Below are 26,024 nucleotides of genomic sequence, written 5' to 3' on the forward strand. Positions count from 1 at the left end.
AATGGGAATTATTGAATGAAAAGAAATCAAAAGGCATTGGATGGATGTACTTTTCCTTACTTGGGACTTTCTCTTTATCTATTTCCTTCCTTAGGCCTGAATGGTGGCCCTACAGCCACCCAGAGTGAGTACACTGAGGTGCCTCTTGGCTGCCTGGAGCTGCCCAACGAGGGGGCACTGTCCCCCAACAATGCCGGTGTGTGCCCATCCATGCCCTTCTCTTCCTTTGGAGCAGCGGGTTCAAGAATTCAAGCTGTGTAGCCTTTGGGACAGGGGTGAAATCCAGCAGGTTCTGACAGGTTCTGGAGACCCGATAGTGGAAACTTTGAGTAGTTTGGAGAACCAGCAAATGCCACCTCTGGCTGGCCCCAGAGTGGGGAGGGAATGGAGATTTTGCAGTATCCTTCCCCTGGAGTTGGGAGAGAATGGAGATTTTGCAGTATCCTTCCCCTGGAGTTGGGAGAGAATGGAGATTTCACAGTATCCTTCCCCTGGAGTGGGGAGGGAATGGAGATTTTGCAGTATCCTTCCCCTGGAGTTGGGAGAGAATGGAGATTTTGCAGTATCCTTCCCCTGGAGTTGGGAGAGAATGGAGATTTCGCAGTATCCTTCCCCTGGAGTGGGGAGGGAATGGAGATTTTGCAATATCCTTCCCCTGGAGTGGGGAGGGAATGGAGATTTCGCACTATCCTTCCCCTGGAATGGGGAGAGAATGGAGATTTCGCAGTATCCTTCCCCTGGAGTGGGGAGGGAATGGAGATTTCGCAGTATCCTTTCCCTGGAGTGGGGAGGGAATGGAGATTTCGCAGTATCCTTCCCCTGGAGTGGAGTGGGAATGGAGATTTCGCAGTATCCTTCCCCTGGAGTGGGGAGGGAATGGAGATTTTGCAGTATCCTTCCCCTGGAGTGGGGAGGGAATGGAAATTTCGCAGTATCCTTCCCCTGGAGTGGGGAGGGAATGGAGATTTTGCAGTATCCTTCCCCTGCCACGCCCACCAAGCCATGCCCACAGAACCGGTAGTAAACAAATGTGAATTTCACCACTGCTTTGGGGATTGGGGGGGGGGTAGTTTTGAGTATATTTTAGCTTCCTTTTTTAAAGGGGAGAATTGTTCACAGCTTTCACTGTACTGTGCAGGTGAGAAATGTTGACTATAAAAAGAAAAAAATATCAAGACATATCTGGCAATCAGAACACAGGAAAGAGAGTGGGGTTTGGGGTAACTTTTGAACATTGCCTCCCCCAAATAATCTTAAAACAACTGAAGTGGCGCAGTGGTTAGAGTGCAGTACTGCAGGCTACTTCTGCCTGCTGGCTGCCAGCAGTTTGGCAGATCGAATCTCACCAGGCTCCAGGTTGACTCAGCCTTCCCTCCTTCCAAGGTGGGTAAAATGAGGACCCACATTGTTGGGGGCAATAGGCTGACTCCGTAAACTGCTTAGAGAGGGCTCTAAAAGCACTATGAAGCGATATATATCTTAAGGGCTATTGCTAGTGCTATTATTGCTGTCTTTTTTTTTTAACAATTTGGGCTTGTTCCATTCCACCTGGTCCTCCCTCAACAGCAAATCATCCTGCATTGTTTGTGGCTATATCGTTAATGGAGCCATAAGTTGAGCAGAGCTTGCAAACTCAGGGGAAGCTGCCCCATTGAGAAGGGTTGTGTTGATTTAAAATCCAGAGTTGGGAGAGGGGAAGTTGCCACCAGAGCAATAGATTGATCCCCAACTCCTTAAGCTACTGCAGCTAAGAATTCAGGGGGAGCAGTGGTCAGAGTGCAGAATTGCAGGCAAGCTTTGTCCATAGCATGCAGTTCGATCCTGATGGGCTCAGATGTTGACTCAGCCTTCCATCCTTCCGAGGTGGGTAAAACAAAGACCCAGATTGTTGGGGACAATAGGCTGACTCTGTAAACCGCTTTAGAGAGGGCTGTAAAGCATGTGAAGCGGTATATAAGTCTAAGTGTTGTTGACTCGGCCTTCAATCCTTCCGAGGTGGGTAAAACGACGACCCAGATAGTTGAGGGCAATAACGCAAATAATGGTTACATTGTAAGGTTCCCAGAAAGTGTTATAAAACATGGAGCAAAATATAAGCCTGGATGCTCTTGCTAGTGTAGTGCCTTCTTATACTATAGAACAGTTAATTTTCTCAAGAAGCCACATGAAAAGCTGGGACAGTTGTGAAAGGCTGAATCAATAAGGTGTGAAAGTGTGTAGGCATGCATGCAAGCACATATATAATTTGAAAAGAAATAGTCCCTTTCTAAACCAATCCATGGGCGTCAGACAGGGATAGCCATAGGGCCAGATGTGGCCCAGGGGCCATAAAATGCTCGGGTCTGCTGTAGAAGTTCCTCTCCAATTGCCACTGTTGAAGAACAGTTGCATTTGTGTTTATCCACAGAGACGCCGCCATCCTCTCTTCAATCTCAAGACACGGATGTCTTAAAATTTAGAGCAGGGATCTTCAACCTTGGCCACCTCACAACTTGTGGACTTCAACTCCCAGAATGCCTTAGCCAGCTGGGATCATGATCTTCAGATCATGGCTGGCTGAGGCATTCTGGGAGTTGAAGTCCACAAAGTGGCCAAGGTAGGAGACCCCGATTTAGAGCATCTAATAAACTTTGGGGTGCCCAAGTGATAGAGACGGGCAAAGAACATGGACCTGCATGGCTGACAAGTAGGCTTTCCCCAGGAGATGCATCATTTCCTTCTCCCCCTTCCCAGGTGTGTCTAATGAGACAAGTTCGCTGGAAACGGAACGCTTTGAGGAACTTCCATTGTGTTCTTGCCGCATGGAAGCCCCAACCATTGAGCGGCTTAGCCAGCAGGCTGGAAATCAGTGCATGGCAACCGAGAGTGCTGATGGTGAGGTAAGCAAGGATAGGGGAGCTGGGAGGAAGAGGCTCCAGGAGGCCTTATGGAAGTCCTTTCCATTTTGCCCTATTGATTTGTAAGTCAAAACATTCTTTGCAGCCCCTCTGTTGCTTCTAAATAATGCTAATAAGGATGTTCCAAATATCATCCAGAATTAAATCAGAGTTCAAGACACAGCTTTCATCAAAGTTCCAATTTAATAAGAGAGACATGTTGGTGCATCTGTGGAAAACCCGAATCTGAAAGCTTCCTGGGGTTTCCACCCACCCAGTTGAAAGTTCATGATCTTGTCCCCACACCCACAAGTCCATCACATGGTCCAATCTTCCACTGCCACGCTGGCATTTCCACCCATCCAGTTCCGGTCAGGTGCAGAGGTGAGAAGACAAAAAATGACCTTGGGCTTCTAGAAAGGAATGTTTTGTTTTGGCAACATTGTACTCCTTCCTATTCCCCCTCCCAATTACCCCACTAATGAACCAGCATAGTAAAATAATAGTGTGTGTGGCAGGCCAAAGATCCTAAAAGGAATATAACTGCAGGCCTGACAAAAGGATTCTGTCCAGTACAAATCAGCCCTCAACCCAATTTATAAGCTGAACTAACTTTTAGCTGAAGATGGCAAGCTTGACATCTGAATGAAATGGGTCTTCTTTTGCTCAGCTGAGTGTCTCCTGCTGTCTGAAACAGAGCAGCTTAGCCCCCAATGCAGGGTTTCTCAGTCTGAGGCGTTTTAAGACCTGTGAACTTCAACTCCCAGAATTCCCCAGCCAGCATGGTGTCAGGGCTCCAAGTAATATCCCCAAGGAAAGAAGACGCCGAGGCTTGAGGTTCCTCAAAGTTCCATTTTATTAGAGATGTCGTATTGGCACATCTGGGAAAACCCGAATCTGAAAGCTTCCAGGTTTTCCCCATCCAAGTGAAAGTTCAAATCCCTGCCCAGCACCCACATGGTCCAATCAGGCACCATCCAAAACTGGAGATGCCTCCCAGTCGCACCATCGGCAGCTGCAGGGCAAGATGTCCTTGACTCTCTGAGAAAAGAATGTTATTTTGACTATATATATCACCCACACTCCGTATAATCCCCCCTCCTATTTTCCCACAGTAGAAAATGTGGCAGGCCTGAAGTCCCAAAGGTAAAAGATGGCTTCCAGGTCTGACTATTGGTTGACTGAGGAATTCTGGGAGTTGAAGTCCATACATCTTAAAATTCACCAAGTTTGAAACATTGCCCTAATAAATTACCTCAGTGGTAGCTGGCCCACAAAAAGGTGGAGACAGCTTTCTCCTTTCTGCCTTTACAGCTAAATGGCTGCAGCAGCAGCATCTTGAAGCAAGAAACGATGCGTCCCTCCAGCCGGGTTCCCCTCATGGTCCTGTGCGAAACCCATCGCGCCCGGATGGTGAAGCATCACTGCTGCCCTGGATGTGGCTACTTCTGCACGGCGGTGAGGAACGAAAATCGGCAGGCGTGTGGGGACCTGATAATGGGGTGAGAGGGTCACCATCCACCCTCTGGGGACTTTTGAGGGGCAGAGCGCAGCCCTTGTGACTGTCTCTACCTGAATGAACCCATTGGTGGCCATTTTGAGCCAAGGCCTCAAGGTCAATTAGGAGAAAGCCTGGCCAGGTTGATCAGGAAAGTGGAGAGCACCAGGCTTTAGTTACATGCAGGCCTGGTCATCCTGGAGAATTTGACTGCTTGCTGATGGCACAGGTTGGGTTTTCATATCTTCTCTTCCTGAAGATTCAACTCTGTCATTTCTAGCAAGCTTGGTTGTCAGTTCCAATGTTGACTCTCCAGTAACCATCCAAATGTTGGGAAACTACAATCCCCAGCAGTCTTTGCGAGCTTGGCCAGTGGAGGAATCCTAGGGATTGTTTCTGAGCGCTAATATACACAAGGTGTGGCCAGACCGTCAGATCTCTGACGGCTGTTTTCCTTTTTCTCAGGGCACCTTTCTGGAGTGTCACCCGGACTTCCGTGTGGCCCACCGCTTCCACAAGGCCTGCGTTTCCCAGCTCAATGGCATGATCTTCTGTCCACATTGTGGAGAGGATGCTTCGGAGGCCCAGGAAATCACCATCGCCAAGGCGGACACCTCCACGCCTGTCCCCATCCCACCGTCGCATAGCCAAGGCGCTTCCGAATCCACCGGCCGTGCTGACACCACCCAGCCCAGGTGAGTAGGATGCGTCTGGCAGGGATCCCAATCCCTGGGTTTTCAGAAAATAAGAGGATGTGTATTTTTTTTAAAAAATTGCAAATGGAATCTTTTTAATTAATGCCAAAGGTCTTCTCTAGGATCACTCTCAAGCTATAAAACGGGTGGGGAATTATGGCCTCTTTATGACTTGTGGGACTTCAACTCCCAGAATTCCTGAGCTGGCCATGCTGAAGGATTCTGGGAATTGAGTTTCGTGTTGGCTCAGGAATTCTGGGAGTCATAAAGAGGCCATCGTTCCCTATCTCTGCTGTACTCATCCAAAGGACAGAATTGACTGGATCTTTGAAATCTTCCACCTTTGCCACTGTCCGCGGGGAAAGCCGTTTCTCCTTTCCAATTTCTAAATCCCATAAAAGAAAAGTTGCACTTCTAGAACTCAGCAGGCAGCAAAAGGGCCACATTTGAGCAAAGGCTTAGGAGGGTTGATATCAGTGGTGGGTTTCAATTTTTTTAGAACCTCTTCTGTAGGTGTGGCCTGCTTTGTGGGAGTGGCTTGGCAGTCATGTGGCTGGGTGGGCATGGCCAACTTGTAAAATGTGGTGAAACTCACTTAACAAAGCTCTTGCTTAGCAACCAAAATGTTGGCTCAGAAACCCTGGCATTTGAAGCACGCAAGCCTTAAAGCTGTCAACTTACAAGACCCTTGCACCCCTAACCCTTTAGAAAAAAAAACCCAGGGGTGTTCAAACTTGATAGCTTTAAGACTTGTGGACTTCAACTCCCAGAATTCCTCCTCCAGTCATGTTGGCTCAGGAACTCTGGCATTGAAGTGTGCAAGTCTTAAAGCTGTCAACTTACAAGACCCTTGCACCCCTAACCCTTTAGAAAAAAAAACCCAGGGGTGTTCAAACTTGATAGCTTTAAGACTTGTGGACTTCAACTCCCAGAATTCCTCCTCCAGTCATGTTGGCTCAGGAACTCTGGCATTGAAGTGTGCAAGTCTTAAAGCTGTCAAGTTACAAGACCCTTGCACCCCTAACCCTTTAGAAAAAAAACCCAGGAGTGTTCAAACTTGACAGCTTTAAGACTTGTGGACTTCAACTCCCAGAATTCCTCCTCTCGCTCTTCATCTTGATGATGTGCGGACTGGCGGGGGAGGGGAGGGAGCTGGAATCGGTTCTAAATGGCACTGTAGATTTGTGGAACTGCTTCTATAGACGAGGTTAGAACCGGCAGGAACCCACCCCTGGTTGATATAAATTTGCAACTCAAAAATCTCTCCATTCCACCGTTCTCCACAAATTAACGTACGCAAAGGCTTCCAAAGTTTTTCAGCCTCACTCTTTCCAGTGACATCATGTCAGGCCTCTGAAGTAGGCCAAGTCAAGAAGCAGATCCCCAAGACTTACTAGAATTCTACCTATCCTGTTTACCTGGAAACGAGACCTCCCTGGATAATAAGCCCAATTGGGCTTTTGAGCATCTGCGTTAAAATAAGCCCTCTCCTCAAAATAAGCCCACCCCGAAAATATTTAAATTCACGCGCAGCCAGTCCCTGTCATTTCCTGGCGGGGGGGGGGGACATGCCCCACAGGCCCCTGCTATCAACGTGGAACGGCCTTGCGGAGGTCGCTCCCAGAAACCCTAGCTACCACGCCCCTTCTCTAAGCGGCGGTTGCAAAAAGAGCGGTAGGCCCAGCGACCCTCTGCCAGCGAAAATGGAGCTTGGGAGGGCCGTACAACTGCAGCAATTCCAAGTTCACTAGTCTCTTCCCCCTTCACGCTCTAGCTCCGTGATGGCGAACCCATGGCACGTGTGCCACAGGTGGCACGCAGAGCCCTCTCTATGGGCACGCAAACCATTGCCCCAGCTCAGCTCTACTGTGTATGCGCGCACCCTCCCGCAGGCCAGCTGCTTTTCAGGTGTCTGCTGCGCGGGTCGGTGCATGCGGGAGATGCGTGCGCATGCATGGGAGGCACGCACCGGGGAGGGCATTGTGCAGGGTCTGTGTGTTACACTATGGGTACACATCTTTGCTCTTTTGGCACCCAGTGACAAAAAGGTTAGCCATCCCTGCTCTAGCTGAAGGTGCCACCACATACAGGGAGTCCTCGATTTACAACCTCGTTTATTTAGTGACCATTCAAAGTACAACGGCATTGGGAAAAGTGACATATGATCGTTTTTGACACTTACTGACTTTGGTAGCATCCCCATAATCCTGCGATCAAAACTCAGACTCTTGGCAATTGGCTCATATTTATGACGGTCGCAGTGTCCCTTTGGGGGAGGGGGGAAGGTGTCATGGGATCCCCTTTTGTGACTTTCTGACCAGCAAAGTCAGTGGGGGAAGCCAGATTCACTTCACAACCGTGTTACTAACTTAACAACTGCAGCGATTCCCCTTAACAACTTTGGCAAGGAAAATGGTAAAATGAAGTAAACCTCACTCCATTGTCTTGCTTAGCAGAAATCTGTGGCTGAATTGTGGTCGTAAGTCGAGGACTACCTGCATGACGACATGACGATTTCTTAACTTGGGATTTTCCTCATTGCTCTGTTTGGGCTTCTTCCCTCAGTGCTCGGATGCGTGGGGGCTCTGGGGTTGAACACCCGCCAGACGATACGGTGGGCTTCAGCGGCCCCGGTATTGATAGCGCAGGCCCACAGCTGACCCTTCCTAACGGGGCTGTGCTTTCAGCACAAGGATTGCCAACAGGGGCTGGACGGGAGCAGCTGGAGCGAGCCCTGGTGGTACAGGAATCCGAAAGGTAAGCAAACCACTGTTCTCACCTTCTCTGCCTAGATGGTAAGACTACGATTATCGTTAGCATTATTCTAGCAAACATTCATGGTTTGATAGTAGAGGTCCAGCCTTGGCAACAAAGCAAGGTGAGAACGCTTAAATAGAATGGAAAGGAATAGAATAGAATAGAATAGAATAGAATAGAATAGAATAGAATAGAATTATTTATTGGCCAAGTGTTATTGGACCCACAAGGAATTTGTCTTGGGTGCATATTGTCAGCGTTCCAAATAGCATCCAAAATTAAATCAAGGGTCCAAGGCAACGTGCTGCTCAAAATTCCAATTTATTAAGAGAGCCATGCTGGTACATCTGGGAAAACCTGAATCTGAAGCTTCTCAGTTTTCCCTACCCAAGTTAAAGTTCATGATCTTGCCCCCACACCCACAAATCCATCACATGGTCCAATCTTCCACTGCCATGCTTTGCAATTTCGCCCATCCAGTTCCGTCAGGTGCAGAGGTGCCAAGACAAAGGATGACCTTGGCAATCTAGAAAAGAATTTTATTTTGGCTGCATAACATTCTACTCCATGCTATCCCCCCTCCCAATTCCCCACTATAGAAGCAGCATAGTAGAATAGAAGTGTGGCAGGCCAAAGATCCAAAAGGAACATGGCTGCAGGCCTGACACATATGCTCTCAGTGTACATAAGGAGAATAAAAATACATTCATCAAGAATAAAAAGATACAACACTTAGTGATAGTCAAGGCTACTAATAAGCTATCCAATTGTACTAGGAAACAAATAAAAACAATATAAATTGAAAGATACAAGCAACATGGTTATAGTTGTAAGTGGGGAGAGATAGATACTAGGAAGGAAGGGAAGAATAATAGTAATACATTCTTGGTAAATTATTGACAGTGTTGTGGGAATTAGTTGTTAAGCAGAGTGATGGCATTCAGGGAAAAAGCTCTCCTTGTGTCTAGTTATTCAGGTGTGCAGTGCCCTATAGCGTCGTTTTGAGGCTAGAAGTTGAAACAATCTATGTCCAGGATGTGAGGGATCTGTAGATATTTTCACAGCCCTCTTTTTTGACTCGTGCAGTGTACAGGTCCTCAATGGAAGGCAGGTTGGTAGCAATTGTTTTTTCTGCAGCTCTAATTATCCGCTGAAGTCTGTGTCTGTCTTGTTTGGTTGCAGAGCCAAACCAGACAGTTATGGAGGTGCAGATGACAGACTTAATAAATTTCCCCTTTCGGATCTGTCTCTCGCCTTCCATAGTTTGCCTTCCTTTCCAAACTTCATTTGCTTTACTCTCTTTGATCCCTCTCTCCTCTATCGCTCCCAGGCGCAAGAAGCTGCGATTCCATCCGCGTCAGCTCTATCTCTCCGTTAAGCAAGGGGAACTGCAGAAAGTGGTCCTGATGTTGTGTAAGTTGCCACTTCCCTGCTGGAATGGGGAATGCGGAGACCAGTAATAGAAGGGGTGTCAAACTTGATTTCATTGAGTGTGTGACCAGGGTGGCTGTGGCCAGCTCGATATCACTTGTGTCTAGGGAGCCGGTGGTGACCCGAGCACTCTGCCAGCAATGGGCTCCCGAGCTCCGTTTTCGCTGGCAGAGGGGCTGGTTCTTTATTGTTTCCAGGGTGGCCTGCTGGCCAGATCTAAGCATTCTGCGGGCCAGATCCAGCCTCCGGGCCTTCCGTTTGACAACCCTGTGTAATAGGAATAAGGGGATTCTATTGAGTTTCCTCTATAAGGAAAACTCTATAACTCTATATTTCCTCTATAAGTTTTTTTTCTAACCTTAGCAACTTTAAGGTGTCTGGACTTCAACTCCCAGAATTCCCTGGCCAGCTGTCAAGAGTTTGTGAAAGAGAGATATTTCTTTCGGTGTTTCCTTATGGGGTTAAAGTTTACCATTTTATTTTTCATGAATCGAGAGAATTGGGGCAATTGTTCGTTCTTTTTTTCTTTTTCATTGTCACTTACCTTCTCTCTCTCTTTCTTTTTCCACACTCAGTAGACAGCTTGGACCCCAATTTCCAGACCGAGCAACAAAGCAAGCGTTTCCCACTGCATGCTGCTGCACAGAAGGGCTACATGGAAATCTGCCATGTTTTGCTGCAGGTGTGTGTGTGTGTGTGTGTGTATTTGTGTTACAACCCCTGGTATGCCCAAATATGGGAGGAAGCTCACTACTCCCTCTTTCTGTCCTTCGGCTCATTACAGAAAACCATCCAGGCAAAAAACCATATTTTTATTTTTAATGTTGCCTTTTTATATTTGTGTTGTATTTGTGCTGATAAATAAATAAAGGGAGACTAGTATAGATCTATTTCAAGCTATTTAGCTCTCATCAGCTAGCCATACCCTTACTGGGATTTGAACCTGGGCTGTATTATATATTAGGCAGGTGTCTTAGCCACTAAGCCACAGGCTCTCCTCCTTTATCAGCTAAGCCAGGGAAATAGGTATGTATTTGTGTTACAACCCCTGGTATGCCCAAATATGGGAGGGAGCTCACTACTCCCCCTTTCTGTCCTTCGGTTCATTAGTAAAACCAGCATGTGTGTGTGTGTGTGTTGTATTTGTGCTGATAAATAAATAAAGGGAGACTAGTATAGATCTATTTCAAGCTATTTAGCTCTCATCAGCTAGCCATACCCTTACTGGGATTTGAACCTGGGCTGTATTACATATTAGGCAGGAGTCTTAGCCACTAAGCCACAGGCTCTCCTCCTTATCAGCTGAGCCTGGATATATATAATATATTTAATATATATATTAAAAAAAAACCTGGGCCTCAGGGTTCTACTGGGTTTTCTTTTTTCCTTCATATGTCCTGGGCTTGACTTTTAGAGTGTCAACATCAACCCCTGAGCAAGAAGTAAATAAGCATCCTTCACCAACTTTTTGAGTCGAAGTAGGTATACGTTTCATAGCCCTTTTCTAAAAAGTGCTAATTAACAAGCTCTCCTCTGGGACCTTAATTAGTTGATTAGAACCTTCCTGGGCAGTCTCTCACATGCTGCTGAAACTGACCGAACCTTAATTAGTTTCCCACTGCAAACTTTTGTTGTCCTAAATATAAGCACTGGTGCCAACATTCTTTTTTTCTTCCCTCGGGAATTGCAAACTTGTTGCTATCCAAGCCAATCGCTAAACGAGGACTACTTATATACCAGTTCAAACGCCTCCACAAATCAATTAGTAATAAATCCTTAATATTTTCTCTGGCAGGCTGGAGCCAACATAAATACGGTGGACAAGTTGCGTCGAACCCCTTTAATGGAAGCAGTTGCAAACAACCATGTGGAGCTAGCACGTTACTTGGTCAAGAGGGGTGGCTGTGTGTACACAAAGGTGAGGAGATATATGATTTTTAAAATGATATTTTGGTGGAAGGAGAGCTGTGTGGAAAGGGGTGGGGTAGGGATAGTCTCCGAAGTGGGGCGTGGGAGGAGTCACAGCTGGGTATTGTCACGGCCCATCTGCCTGGAGACTGAGGTAAATCTTGAGGCCACGCCTCTACCCCTCCTCTGACTCCCCAGATTAACCTCAGTCTTCGGCCCAGAAGGAGCTAAGTACCTGGCTCTCCTAGGTTCGAGAATTTTACTTCCATTTCTTCTGGAACAGTCCTGTGCCCTTAATTGATGTGTGACAAAAAGAAATTGCATGTGTTCAATTGTTTTGGTGCGCCATAGTTTCATTTCTATGTTGTCTTGCTGCTTTTAAAAAGGCAAGACTCTTCAACATAATATATACGAAGCAACTGGTGGTGTCATTTCTTTGCACCGTGTGTTACGTTTGAGAAAAATCATACTTTGGTAGAGAAACAAATATATGTGTGTTAATTGGCTTGCTCTCTATTGAACTAATTTTTCCTCAAAAATGTGACATTCAGCCTCAGAAATGCTTCTTTAAAAAATCTTTTTGGGTAACAAAACAGTATTTAATCCTAAGGAAATCAAACATAGAAACTAAGAAAGGAAAATTAAAAAAAACTATCTTATATTTTAATCAATAGTCACTAGTTCACCACTGAAACCTCTATAATATTTCTCAGCCTTGGCAACTTTAAGGTGTGCAGATTTCAACTCACAGAATTCACTGGTGAGGATGGGAATTGGAGTCCACGCATCCTAAAGTTACCGAGATTTGAGAAATACTGAAATAAACAATGAGATATATTATTGTAAGATATCACGGGATTGATTTCTGCTATCCTAAGATATATTGCTCCATCCTTTGGTATAAAATACTACCTTTTCCAAAGCAGACCACACATTTCCAACAACCTGGATTAACAATGCTATTCCATCTAGTTTAATAGAATTATTCAGGGACAGGGTCAAAGCTTTATATTACACTTGGTTTGTTTCAACCATGGTGTCAGGTTTCCAAAAAATGCCCTAATTGATTCATGAGCCTCGAATCAAATTTCAAAAGAAAACCAGTCATTTATTAGGAGCATTTTGGCAATGCCTGTTTTGTGCAATCAGATCTTAGCCTTATTTGACATGTAGCTGAACTTTATCCCTGTTCCTTCCCTCCCCTCTGTGTCATAAATCACATTCCCCAGTGAGGTGCACCCCTCCCAAGTCTGTGGTAATCTGAGATCCGACTAGCCGAAAGTATGCATGAAATGCGCTCCCCCCCCCTTTCCTCCCTATGGCAACTTTAGGAGTTGACATATGGTTTGTTGAGCCTGTCAGAATGGGCTGGATTGCACATAATACTAAGCCATTGTGTAGAAACCATATTGACTGGGCTTATCAACAACCCTGAGATAAAGCAAAAAAAAAAAAAAAATCACACAAAGATTAGTGTAGTTCAAGAATCCAAAGCGCGAGGCCACTTCTTGTGGGACTAGAGTTCAGGATTCCATCAGTGTTTTATGAGAATGATACAAGTAGGAGAGAGGAAGTGCCTACATGCAACTTAAATTAATGCTATTTCGTTCTCCCTGATGTTACTGCCAAAAGGAGGATGATGGATCTACCTGTCTTCATCACGCTGCCAAGAATGGAAACGTGGAGATGGTCAGCTTGCTTCTTTCCACCGGACAGGTGGACGTCAATGCCCAGGTAAGTGGAGAAGCTGTTTTCCTTGGTTGCTGACAGTGGCTACCAGCTTCACTCAGCTCTCCCTGGGCCTTCACACAATGCTTTTTAAATTTTTTATTCAAGCATCATCTTCCATTAAACAGTGTGTCGCCTGGGTACATATATTTTGTGCAAATATTTTATGCAATAACAAGTACAATTTACAGCTACAGTGTATCACAGAAGTGAGTACACCCCCTCGCATTTTGTAAATATTAAAGTATATCTTGCCAGCAGTTTAGACATTAATGGCTGTGCGTTGCGTTATTTTGAGGGGACAGTACATTTACACTGTTATACAAGCTGTATACTCTCTACTTTACATTGTAACCAAGGAATATTTATTATTTTATCTATTCTTAACTTAATACTAATATATACTGTACCTAATACTATAACAATCCTCTTCTTAACTTATTTAACTTTATTAAAACATTTTCTCTGTTTCATTCCTCTGCTTTTTTCCACTTTTCATATTTATTCTCTAATCATTGATAAAATACAATAATACAATAATAATACAATAGCGGAGTTGGAAGGGACCTTGGAGGTCTTCTAGTCCAACCCCCTGCCTAGGCAGGAAACCCTATACCGTTTCAGACAAACGGCTATCCAACATCCTCTTAAAGACTTCCAGTGTTGGGGCATTCACAACTTCTGGAGGCAACTTCTGTTCCACTGATTAATTGTTCTAACTGTCAGGAAATTTCTCCTCAGTTCTAAGTTGCTTCTCATATTCCCATATGTTATAATAGTCAGATTGTTGGCCTTCACACTATGCTTGTTCTCCTTGTTTTTTGCTTAGGATAATGGAGGATGGACCCCCATTATCTGGGCTGCCGAGCACAAACACATTGAGGTGATCCGTATGTTGCTTACCCGAGGAGCTGATGTCACCTTGACTGACAACGTACGTGAGTTTGGGTTTCCTGGGGAAGCATCCTGGGGGGAGGAGTGGAAATCTCTGGTTGGATTTATCCACATAACAGAATGGACAAGGTTGATTCGTCCCGGGATCTCCAACCTTGGCAACTTTAAGACTTGTGGACTTCAACTCCCAGAATTCCCCAGCCAGCCACAGTTGGTCCAACAAGTCTTAAAGTTGACACTTAAAGTGTCAGGACTGCATCTATTTAATCCCTAGGAAGAAAAACCCTCGACTCCCTTAAAAATAGAGAAAAGATACTTTACTTGTAAAGAACAGAATACAGCTAAGTCAGACACGATCTGAAGCAAAAACATGTGAAACAACAAACTGAAACAAACTTTAGAGCCCCCCCCCCCCCCTTATAACTAGGCAACCAGAGTCCAATCATCGGCCAAGAAGATGTTTTGGGAAAGTCTCTGATTCAGGTACGCTGTTCCTCCCTTCTGCATTCCGAAGCTAGGACAGTTGGCCTTGAGGATGGTAAACAAAATCCAAGCTGGCAGTTTCATTGCCGCTGGCAAATTTCCACTTTCACTACCTGCATGCTCCCTCCGCCCCCCCCCCTGCCCAAGTGCCCATTGCTCCCCCTCCCATCGTTTCCATGGCAGCAGGCAGCAAATGAAGATGTAGGCTGACACCAAAGTTGCCTTCCAACTTCCGAGGTCGGTAAAATGAAGACCCAGATTGTTGGAGGCAATATGCTGATTCTGTTAAGCGCTTAGAGAGGAATGTAAAGTACTGTGAAGCGGTGTATAAGCCTAAGTGCTATGAGACCTCTGGGTTAGGCCACCCCATTGCTGCTGGGCCCTTGCATAAAAGGAAATCCTTGCAATTAGGTAAGTAACACTGCTAAGGGGCAAAGTGAGTAAAATGAGTCACATGGTAGATAGGGCAGTGCCATTGAAGTCTCGTTTTTTTTGTACATGCATGCAACGTTGATGGACATTCCGGCTTTGGGCCTGCTAGTCAGGGTTGCCATCTTGACTTTTGGGATCCCTCCTATGGCAACTGTCAGGGTTCCAAATAGCATCCAAAAGTAAATCAGAGTCCAAGGCAAAGTATTGCTCAAAGGTCCAATTTATTAAGAGAGCCATCTGGGAAAACCTGAATCTGAAAGCTTCCCTGTTTTCCCCACCCAGTTGAAAGTTCAAGATCTTGCCCCCACACCCACAAGTCCATCACATGGTCCAATCTCCCACTGCCATGACGACAGATTCCACCTATCCAGTTCCGGTCAGGCGCAGAGGTGCAGAGACAAAGGATGACCTTGGCTTTCTAGAAAGAATTGTATTATGGCTACATATCATCTAACTCCGTACAACCCCCCCCCCCTTCCCATTTTCCCACAATAGAAAATGCAGAGCAGAATGATAGAAACTGTGGCAGGCCAAAGGTCCAAAAGAAAAGATGGCTGCAGGCCTGACAGCAACTGCTGAGAGTGACAGAGGAGAGCTTCTGCACATCTTTACTGGCATCCACGAGGGGACATAACGGAGGTTTGGACACCCGGCCCGTTGTCTTTCACTCTTCTTTAATGCCTTCCTCTCCTTCCATCCAGGAAGAGAACATCTGCTTGCACTGGGCCTCCTTCACAGGAAGTGCGGAGATTGCCGAAGTCTTACTTAATGCCCAGTGTGACCTCCACGCCGTCAATTTCCACGGAGACACGCCTCTGCATATAGCGGCCCGGGAGAGCTACCACGACTGTGTTCTGTAAGCAACAGGCAGAGCTAAACAACAACCGACAAGTTTCCGTTTTGGATCCTGTATCGTGAGACCTGGGGGGGGGGGGATTAGCCGTTGCAAGGCCTCTACCTACAGATACCCTGTTTTCCATATAAAAGCAACCGATAAGCCTCACAGGGCAAACCAGATAAGCATCACATATAGATCAGCTAATTCTACTTTACTGTCAAACTATATAAATAGTCCTTCACTTACGACCACAATTGAGCCCAAAATTTCTGTCGTTAAGCAAGACATTTGTTCCGTGATTTTTGCCGCACGTTGGGACCTTTCTTGCCACAGTTGTTAAGTGAATCACTGCAGCTGTTAACTTAGTAATGCCGTTGTTAAATGAATCTGGCTTCCCCACTGACTTTTGTCAGAAGGGACACTACAACCCTCATAGATATGAGTGAGTTGCCAAGCTTCTGGATTCTGGTCACATGACCACGGGGATGCGGCAACGGTCGTAAGTGTGAAAAATGGTCTCAAGTCCCTTTTTCAGGGCTGTTGTAACGTCTAATCCACGGATCTCCAACCTCGGCCACTTTAAGACTTGTGGACTTAAACTCCCAGAGTTGAAGTCCACAAGTCTTAAAGTGGCCGAGGTTGGAGACCCCTGTTCTAATCTACTACGATCCTTCTTCCTCGCACAGCTTGTTCCTGTCAAGGGGCGCCGACACTGAAATACGGAACAAGGAGGGGGATTTGCCCGTGGACCTGACCTTGGAGAATTCAGATGTTTGGTTTGCCCTTCAACTCAACCGCAAGATCCGCCAAGGCATCCTTAACCGTTCGGTGCGCACGGAACGTATCATCAGCAGGTAAGGGGGGTCAGGCACAGTGGTGGTTTCCAGACCCCGTTCCAACCGGTTCTTCATATGTTTTAGCCTCCATCCCCTAATCATTGGATACCATTTGTCTGAAGTGTTTTAGAACTAAGGAGAAATTTCCTGACAGTGAGAACAATTATTCAGTGGAACAGAAGTTGCCTCCAGAAGTTGTGAATGCCCCAACACTGGAAGTTTTTAAGAAGATGTTGGGTAGCCATTTGTCTGAAACGGTATAGGGTTTCCTGCTACAATAGCAGAGTTGGAAGGGACCTTGGAGGTCTTCTAGTCCAACCCCCTGCCTAGGCATGCACCTTAGCGTCTCCGCAAGCCTCCCCGATGCTCCAGCTGCTCAGCGGAGCATCGCGCAGGTGCTTTACGCGTCGTGCACTTAAAAGACCAGTAAGGAGCTCAGGCAAGCTTCTAGTCCAACCCCCTGCCTAGGCAGGAAACCCTATACTGTTTCAGACAGATGGCTATCCAACATCTTCTTAAAGAATTCCAGTGTTGGGGCATTCACAACTTCTGGAGGCAATTTCTGTTCCACTGATTAATTGTTCTAACTGTCAGGAAGTTTCTCCTCAGTTCTAAGTTTCTTCTCTCCTTGATTAGTTTCCACCCATTGCTTCTTGTTCTGCCCTCAGGTGCCTTGGAAAATAGTTTGACTCCCTCTTCTTTGTGGCAACCCCTGAGATATTGGAACACTGCTAGCATGTCTCCCCTAGTCCTTCTTTTCATCACACTAGACATACCCAGTTCCTGCAACCGTTCTTCATATGATTTAGTCTCCAGTCCCCTAATCATCCTTGTTGCTCTTCTCTGCACTCTTTCCAGAGTCTCCACGTCTTTTCTACATCGTGGCGACCAAAACTGAATGCAGTATTCCAATAAAGGGAATAGGTTGCGAGAAATAAAATAAAAATAAAATGACTGAGGCTTACAAAGACTGTCCAGCTTGTCATCCACAGTAAATACTCATTTTAAGCAGGGTGGAATATCAGAGTTAGCCAGATAAAAAATGGAAGCCAAATACGTTAAAGCAGGGCAGCGTGCTTTAAAGTGGCATCGTCATAACGTTCCACCCTCTTTTCTTTAACCAGGGATGTGGCTCGGGGCTACGAAAACGTGCCCATTCCCTGCGTCAACTCTGTGGATGAAGAACCCTGCCCTGATGACTACAAGTACATTTCAGAAAACTGCGAGACCTCCACCATGAACATTGACCGCAATATCACCCACTTACAGGTATCCTTTGGATCCGTCCCAAAGCAGCTTGGCTCCTGGGCACGGCCAACGGAGGGGAAGGCAAAAGTCAAAGGGAAGAAGCATAGCCTGGCTCTGGAGAGTTATTTTAGCCTGGGGGTGCAGGGAGACCCTGGCGTGGTGGGAGAGCAGATGCTTTGCAAGGCAAAAGGTCTCTGATCTGATTCCTGGTTGTTCGGTTGAACAAAGTGATGGGAAGGATTTGTTCTGTGCTAGGCTTCCCCCCAAAAGCAGGAGGCGGAGTCCTGGTCCAGACAAAACCCCTTTTATTAAACGAATGTGAATTCCTCTCATTCACATTCAGCCAAGGCCTGGCAAACAAGTTTTTCAAAGGAATATTTATGACTACAGACCTTATCTACCTTGGGAAGCTGCCATGTAAATATTTTCCAAATGGGGTGCTGTGCAAGGAAAGACTGGGCACAGAGTCTCTGAGATTCACGGACAGATCTTCACACTCCTGAAACGAATCTAACGAACAAACGAACGAATTGTTTCCTGCAAAAGCCCACTCCTCTTTCACTCCTCTTTTGTTTCCTATGGAGAGGCCATTCACCATCCATCTGTGACTTTACTCCCAAGTCTACCCTCATTTCTGAGTTGTTCTTTTCTTCTGGCAGCTCTGCGCATGCACACACTAGAAACAGGCTCCAACTGTTCCTCACTGCTGTCTAGCTCCCTTAGGCACCTGATTACTGCCAGATGGCCTTGGCCCCGTCTCTGCCTCTGACGCAGAGCCTATGTCCGAGCCTTCCCCAGCTCCCAGGACTGGCCCATGCTCCTCTCCAACCTCCTCACTGTCCGACTCTGCTACCAGCTCTGCTGGCTGCTGGTGGGCCATAACAGGATTCTGCTCTAAAACTCCGATGATCCAATGCTGTCAGTTGAAGGAGGTTGTAAAGAAGGAGACAGCAATCTGGCATCTAATGCTTCCACTAGAAGAAAATATCTCTAGCTCAGGGTTGAACTATAGTGACCTCGGGTCCTCTCTGCACTTGGTTGTTTGTTTGCAGATGTTTCATTGCTCAGCTAAAGTAACATCATCAAAAAAGACAATAAAAAAAACCTAAGAAGGGGAAAAAACAGACCAAAAGACATCCTCTCGGGCAGCCAATACTAGATAAGCAGGGATTAACACAAGACAAAAAATAAGAAGGAAAATAATAGTCTCATCAAGTAGCTACCAAGAAGAAAAGCGTATCCCCCAACAACAGTGGCAGAGCAAACTGCTACCATGTTTCCCTGAAAATATGTCCCACCCTGAAAGTAAGCCCTAGCTTTATTTTCACACGTGCATCCAATATAAGCCCTAAGGGCTTAACCCCATATTAAGCCCGGTTTAAGACCCCGCCCACTCTGGGGTGCACAGGTAAAAATTGAAGGTCCCCTACTTAACATGCCTCGCACACCCCAACACCTGCCTTGCCTTCCCAGCCCACTTCTTTTGCGGCCGCTTGCCACCGCTTGCACACATCGCCTCTGGCCTCCGTTTCGCCATCAGAGGCCTTCCGGAAAAGCCTCTGCAGCCAATGACAGAGTTCCGGATCAATCCAGACAGGCGGACGCAGAAGAAGTGGGCTGGCAGCGGGCTCCTGCTGGGTGGGGCTGTCTGTGCCACCGCCACTAGGTGAGTCGCTGGAAGACAGACTCCCCCCCCCCCCCAAAATAAGACCTGGTGCCTTTTTTGGTGGCAAAAAGATTTATAAGACTGAGTCTTATTTTCGGGGAAGCATAGTATATATAAGCTAAGAGAATGCCTCATACCCATTAGCATTGATGGTGTTATCAAGTCAAGTAATAAAATGTTTGCAAGCAAACACCTAGAAGCCCAAGGATTCCACCTTTGTAATGTCTTTACGTGGCATTACCAACATTCCAGATCAAATAATTTGATTTCAGGATCAAATCTGAGCCTTGATTAAGATTCTTTTTTGTTGTTCAAATTTTTATTAGTTTTTTAAAAAATTTACAAGGAAAAAGGGTTATAAAACATTTTGACAGCTACATCGTGCGGGGGGGGAGAAGCCCCCCTGGTCTTGCAACTTTTACAAGCAAAGATAGAAAAATATCAACATTTACATAAGTATTAGCAGTTTTAAGTTTAACACAAAATCATCAGTATGTTTCAGTCATTTGTTTTGTATCACTTCCATGAAAATACATTATAGCAACAATTGCAATAGTGTTCCAAATCACTTTTGTGATCTGAGTCTTCTAGCTGTTGCGTCCTTCCTCCTGTCCACCGGCTGAGCCTCAGCCCCTCCCTCCCTTGTTTCTTGTGTAACATCCCCCATTTCACCTAAGAGAGCACTGTGTTTTTTAGCGAAAGCTTCTGCTTCCACTACTGTGTTGATTCTAATTCTGCTGCCCTCCCAAAAAATCAACATGCCTTCTGGAAACAGCCACCTGAACCAAACCCCATTATTATATGATCTTTTTGCTAAGAAGGAATATTTCCTTCTATTATCTCTTACTTTCTTTGGGATCTGTTTAAGAATGGTTATTTCTTTATCTTTATATTTTAATGGTCCTCCTCTTTGAGCTCCTAGAACCTCATCTCTTGATTAAGATTCTTTTATTATTATTATTATTATTATTATTATTATTATTATTATTATTATTATTATTATTATTATTATTATTATTATTATTTATTTTTATAATAAATTTTACAATTATCACCCCCCTTACCCTTCCCTCTTCCCACCCTCCCTCCCCCTGACCTCCCAGAGCAAAATACAGGGTATAAACATTTAACAACCATACACTAACATAAGCGAACTAATTTTAACATGTTACTATTCTTGTGCTTTAACTCCCCCTTTATTAAGCTAACTTTGAATAAATTCTAACATTCCTTATGCCTTCAAATATGGTAATACGTGGCATTAACACAATCACATCTTGATTAAGATTCTTAAGAGGTAAGCCTAGTAAGAATGGCTTGCAGGATAGCCCAAACTGGCTGTGTTGTGCTCTTGTGAAATTTGGACTCTAGTCTCTAAGAAATATGCGGTTAGCTTCCTGGCTATCGGCTTAACAATTAAAAAGTGTAAGGAAAGGAGTGAAATGGGAAAAAAATTATTTTTTGTTTATTTAGATATCAAACTTCTTTACCGCCCATCTCCTTCACTGAGAAAATCTCAGAGTAGTTCAAGGCTACCTGTTAGATACAATTTCTGGGCTCCCATTCTTGCTACCTTTGCTTTCCAAATGGCCAGCTTTGCCTGTAGCACAGAACTATGGTTTATATATTTCTTCCCTCTGGAGAGGCTGCTTATCTGCCTTAGCCGAGAGCAGGGGTCCCCAACTTTTTGGACCTCAGGGACCACTAAATTCATGATTTTAAATCCTGCGGACCACTAATATGATCTGCCGAATGACCGGGTGGGCAGGCGTGGCTAGGTGGTCATGTGACTGGGTGGGCGTGGCCAACTCGATGTCACTCACATCGAGGGGCGCCTCGCTGGCCTCTTACTCGCCCCTCCCCACCTAGCCACTCCTCGCTTGCCCAAACGGGCTTTTTAGGGCCCCAACAGGAAGCAGTTGTTGGAGCTAAGCACCCACCATGAGAAAGAGTTGACAAAACATCTGGCTCAGTTCAAATTGGATCTGACCGAGGAGGCTCAGCAGAAGCACCTCACTAAAGACTATGAGCATAGGTTTTCCAAGCAAAGGGAAGACCTGTGGGAGTGCAAGGCCAGGTACCGGCCCCTGGCGGCTCAGCGGGCTGAGATGGTCAGCCAGTTCCCAGTATAGTCCCAGTGGAGCAAGGCCCTCCGGCTCTTTGCCACCAGTGGCGCTTTCCTCCAGCCTTCACCCAAAGCCCCGCACCAGGAGGCTGAAGCAAACCCCAAGTTGGAATTTCTTCCCACCTCCGACCCGCAAACAAAGACCCCAAAGGGGGAGACTCTCTGCAGCAACACAAGCGGTCATTGCACATATCCGGCTCCGGGGCCGTAGTTTGAGGACTCCTGATTTAGTTCAATATAAAAAATGCAAATACTTTTTCTGTGGACCACCAAAATTTTCTCACGGACCACTAGTTGGTGACCGCTGGCCTAGAGCAGTGTTTGTTCAACCGTGGCAACTTTAAGTCGGGTGGACTTCCCCAGCCCACGTAATTCTGGGAGTTGAAGTTCCCCTGTCTTCAGGTTGCCACCGTTGGAAAAACACCGGAATAGAAGCTGGGTGATATTTAGCACCATCACCTGCCATGACGCCTCTGTTCTCACCTTTCTTCTTCTTACCTTGGCAGCATTGCACGTGCCAGGATGACTGTTCCTCCAGCAACTGTCTCTGTGGACAGCTCAGCATCCGCTGCTGGTATGACAAGGTGAGGTGGTACTTTTGTGTGGGGCAGAAGAGTCCGCTTAGCAAACCGGAAACCTCAGACTGAGAGAGGTGTGAAAAAAATTCTACTTGGATACCTGTGAGAAATGTCACTCAACCGAGAGTCTGCATTTGCTAACCTGTTTCCCTGGGTTTTTAATACTTAATAATACATTTTTTATTGTAAAAAAATTTTATTGGTTTTTTACAAATGTTTTAGGGGAAAAGGTAAATAGGTGTTGAAAAAATTTGACAGCTACAACATGCGGGAGGTAGAAATCCCCCCGAAAATAATACATTTCTTAAAAGGGATGCGGGGACTTCAAGTCCTAGGATTCCCCAAACAGTATGGATTGTTGAAGCCCACACTGCCTGGGTTCCAAATAGCACCCGAAAGTAAATCAGAGTCCGAGGCAAGGGATTCCTCAAAAGTCCAATTTATTAAGAGAGCGCTGTTTCTTCGGCTTTGAAATGGAGATGAGCATCGCCTCCTAGAGCTGCCCCTCACCATGTGAAAAAGTGAGGCCTAAATGATTCTTTACCGATTGAGAGGAACCTTTAATTTAAGAGTCTGTGGAGATCCTCAGTCACCCAGGTCATGGTTGTCCCAAAGGTGTTGTTTTTTTTCCAGTCAGAACTGAAGGAGCTTCTTAGATGAGAAGCGAAACGTCTTCAAGGAAAAGCAAAGCCCGGTTGCCTTTTGGGGGGGAAAAAAACATCTTTGGGGCTTTAATTTAAGAAAACACGAAGTGGACAACGCCTCTTTCCCCCCCTCAACTCTTGCTCATTTGGAGGGCAGTTGTGAAGGGAAAAACTAGGCCAGCACACTTCCCCAAGACCTCAAAGGAGGAAAAGGGAGGCTGTTACCATGGCAACGGAACTGTCTGCGTCAAACCCCCCTCCCTCTTACCCCTCTTTGCAGGACGGACGTTTGCTACAAGAGTTCAACAAGATTGAGCCCCCTTTGATCTTTGAGTGTAACCAGGCCTGCACCTGCTGGAGGAACTGCAAAAACCGGGTTGTTCAAGGCGGCATCAAGTGAGATCTTTGACTGCTTTCACTGTCTCCCCAAACTGAAAACAAAACGCAGAAATTTTTTCTGGGTTAAAGGAACAGAGGCTGAAATATCCAAGAGAGGACTAAGTTGGTCCAGCACTTACACACTGCTAGAGCAGGAATCTATCTATCTATCTATCTATCTATCTATCTATCTATCTATCTATCTATCTATCTATCTCTATCTATCTCTATCTATCTATCTATCTATCTATCTATCTATGTCTATCTATCTATCTATCTATCTATCTCTATCTATCTATCTATATCTATCTCTATCTATCTATCTATATCTATCTATCTATCTATCTATCTATCTATCTCTATCTATCTCTATCCATCTATCTATCTATCTATCTCTCTTTCTCTATCTATCTATATCTATCTATCTATATCTATCTATCTATCTATCTATCTCTCTTTCTCTCTCTCTCTCTCTATCTCTCTATCTCTATCTATCTATCTATCTATCTATCTATCTATCTATCTATCTATCTATCTCTCTTTATCTATATCTATATCTCTCTATCTATCTCTATCTATCTTCTATCTATCTATCTCTCTCTCTTTCTCTATCTGTCTATCTATCTATCTCTCTTTCTCTATCTATATCTATCATCTCTCTCTCTCTCTCTCTCTCTCTCTCTCTCTTTCTCTATCTATCTATCTCACACATACTGTATATGTAGGACAATACAGGTCCTACATCTATATCACATATATATGTAAGACAATATAGGTAGTCCTCGACTTACAACAGTTCATTTAGAGATTGTTTGAAGTTATACTGAAGTTCATATAGAGCTTGAAGACTATCCATCCACACACCCCTCCCTCCCTCTCTCGCACACACACACACCACGCATTCACTTGTTAGCGTTATCAGTTTCACAAACAATGAAAGTTCCATATGGGTTTTATCCATGCATGTAAACATTTATGACAGTAAACCGACCCTATGTAATTCCTTCCCTCTATTGATCTTTTTCCTTTAAGCTTCTTATAAACCAATTATAAGCGGGATCCAAGCGGGACTTCCTTGTTCACAGTTGTGTTCTCTGTCTCTCTCTCCATCTCTGTCTCTGTCTCTCTCTCCGTCTCTCTCTGTCTCTATCTCTCTCTCTCACACACACACACACTTCTCTCTCTCCCTCCCTCACTAGAAAGAAAGCATAGAACAATAGAGTTTGGAAGGGACCCAGGAGGTCTTTTAGTCCAATTCCCTGCTTGAGCAGGAGATCCTATTCCATTTCAGATAAATGATTCTCCAGTCCCTTCTATAACTTCTGAAGGAAACGGTTCCATTGGATGATGGCTCTCACTGTTAGCAAATTTTTTACCTTAGCTCTAGTTTCCTTTTCTCCTTGGTTGGTTTCCATGCATTGTTTCTCGTCTTGGTTTTTGGTATTTTGGGAAATAGTTTGACTTCCTCATCTTCATAGGAACTCCTCAACTATTGGAACACAGTGCCAAAACACGTGCAAAAATTGAGGGGGGTGGGTGGGGCGCGACTTGGAAATTAGTAGCATGTGGGAATGAAAGGGTAATGAATGTGGGAATTCACTGCAACTGTGAGACAAAATGTTAAAAAATTGTGATATTTATGCCGTTACTTACCAAGGACATCTAAATTATATTAAAGTAAATATTTTTCCAATCCCCAAGGTATGTCACAACTTTTGTGCACCCCTATTGTTTGGAAATTGAAAGTTGAAAAATTTGACCCGCCGTACAAGTTGCAACAACACAATAGGGACAGCCTGCCCAGATAGACGAGACAGGAAACATAACCATATGATCTGATCCTACTTTATATTAAGGCCACGTTAACAGGTCTGATAGCTATCTAGTAGACAGCCTGAGAAGATAAGGAAGTTCCTTTTTCAGTTTTTTCCTCTGCAATTAGCAACTGTGGACTATGCTCTCTCTTCTCTAATCATTCCCTAGGCAACATCTCTTCCCCATCTCCAAAGATCATTCCCAAGTATCATTACAAATAGACATTAATTTTGTTTTGTTTTTTAAAGAAAACAACAGTATTGTTGTCATTGTCTCGTTATTGCTGGTCCTATTATGTCCCACTTTTCTTCCAGTGGATTTCATAGCCTGTTCTTTCTCATCCCACACTATTTGCAATTTGAGGGGAATTGGTGTGTAGCACATCTGAAGGGTACAAATTAAGGAAATCTGGTTTAAATATATCCTTCACTCCAGGATGGTTTTTTTTAAAATGAGAAGTACTTTTTAATTGGGCTCCCTCTTTATTTTAATACCCTATAAGCAGTCTTTCTCAACCTTAGCAGCTTTCAGATGAGTGGACTTCAACTCCCAGAATTCCCCAGCCACCATAGCTGGCTGGGGAATTCTGGGAGTTGAAGTTCACTCATTTAAAACTTGCTAAGGTTGAGAAACACAGCTCTATAGATCAGAACATCCAGGGAAGAAAGCTTTACATTTTCACAACTGCATCTTTGGTATATTCACCAAAGACAAATTCCTTGTGCGTCCAATCACACTTGGCCAATAAAGAATTCTATTCTATTCTATATTCTTGATTGAAGAGTTCGCCTGCAGCTGTACCGAACGGCGAAAATGGGTTGGGGCGTCCGAGCCCTTCAGACCATCCCCCAGGGAACCTTCATATGCGAGTGAGTGAATTTTTTTTTCATCTGGAGCTTTCCTATATATATTTGGGGGTGTTATGGCCCGCCAGTGGCCAGAAGAGCTGGCAGCAGATTCAGACAGTGAGGAGATTGGGGAGGAACATGGGCCAGTCCTGGAGTCTGGGGAAGGCTCTGATGAGGGCTCTGCGCCAGAAGCAGAGAGAGGAGGCCAGGGCCGTCTGACAGATATCAGCTGCCTTCGGAATCGGACATCAGTGAGGCAGGCGAACAGCTGGAGCCTGTTCCCAGTGTGCGCATGCACAGAGTTGCCAAACGAAGGGAACAGCTAAGGAACAGGGGTTGACTTGGG

At 45.2% G+C, this 26,024-nt stretch overlaps 1 protein-coding gene across 4 annotated transcripts in view; it reads left to right on the forward strand.

Annotated features, from left to right (window-relative positions):
• EHMT2 (euchromatic histone lysine methyltransferase 2) overlaps positions 1–26,024 on the forward strand; it is an 85,654-nt gene that overhangs the window by 53,785 nt on the left and 5,845 nt on the right. For all 4 annotated transcript variants that reach the window (XM_081934274.1, XM_081934273.1, XM_081934276.1 and 1 more), the window contains exons 10-25: positions 95–196; positions 2,734–2,879; positions 4,191–4,334; positions 4,840–5,069; positions 7,635–7,826; positions 9,157–9,239; positions 9,833–9,939; positions 11,053–11,175; positions 12,798–12,899; positions 13,723–13,827; positions 15,404–15,558; positions 16,227–16,394; positions 17,501–17,645; positions 21,922–21,999; positions 22,918–23,033; positions 25,613–25,699. In XM_081934274.1, coding sequence (XP_081790400.1) covers positions 95–196; positions 2,734–2,879; positions 4,191–4,334; positions 4,840–5,069; positions 7,635–7,826; positions 9,157–9,239; positions 9,833–9,939; positions 11,053–11,175; positions 12,798–12,899; positions 13,723–13,827; positions 15,404–15,558; positions 16,227–16,394; positions 17,501–17,645; positions 21,922–21,999; positions 22,918–23,033; positions 25,613–25,699 — 2,083 coding nt within the window. The remainder of the gene's footprint in view (positions 1–94; positions 197–2,733; positions 2,880–4,190; positions 4,335–4,839; positions 5,070–7,634; positions 7,827–9,156; positions 9,240–9,832; positions 9,940–11,052; positions 11,176–12,797; positions 12,900–13,722; positions 13,828–15,403; positions 15,559–16,226; positions 16,395–17,500; positions 17,646–21,921; positions 22,000–22,917; positions 23,034–25,612; positions 25,700–26,024) is intronic.

The sequence above is a fragment of the Natrix helvetica genome (assembly GCF_964273705.1).
Source record: "Natrix helvetica genome assembly, chromosome: 1".
NCBI classification, from domain to species: domain Eukaryota; kingdom Metazoa; phylum Chordata; class Lepidosauria; order Squamata; family Natricidae; genus Natrix; species Natrix helvetica.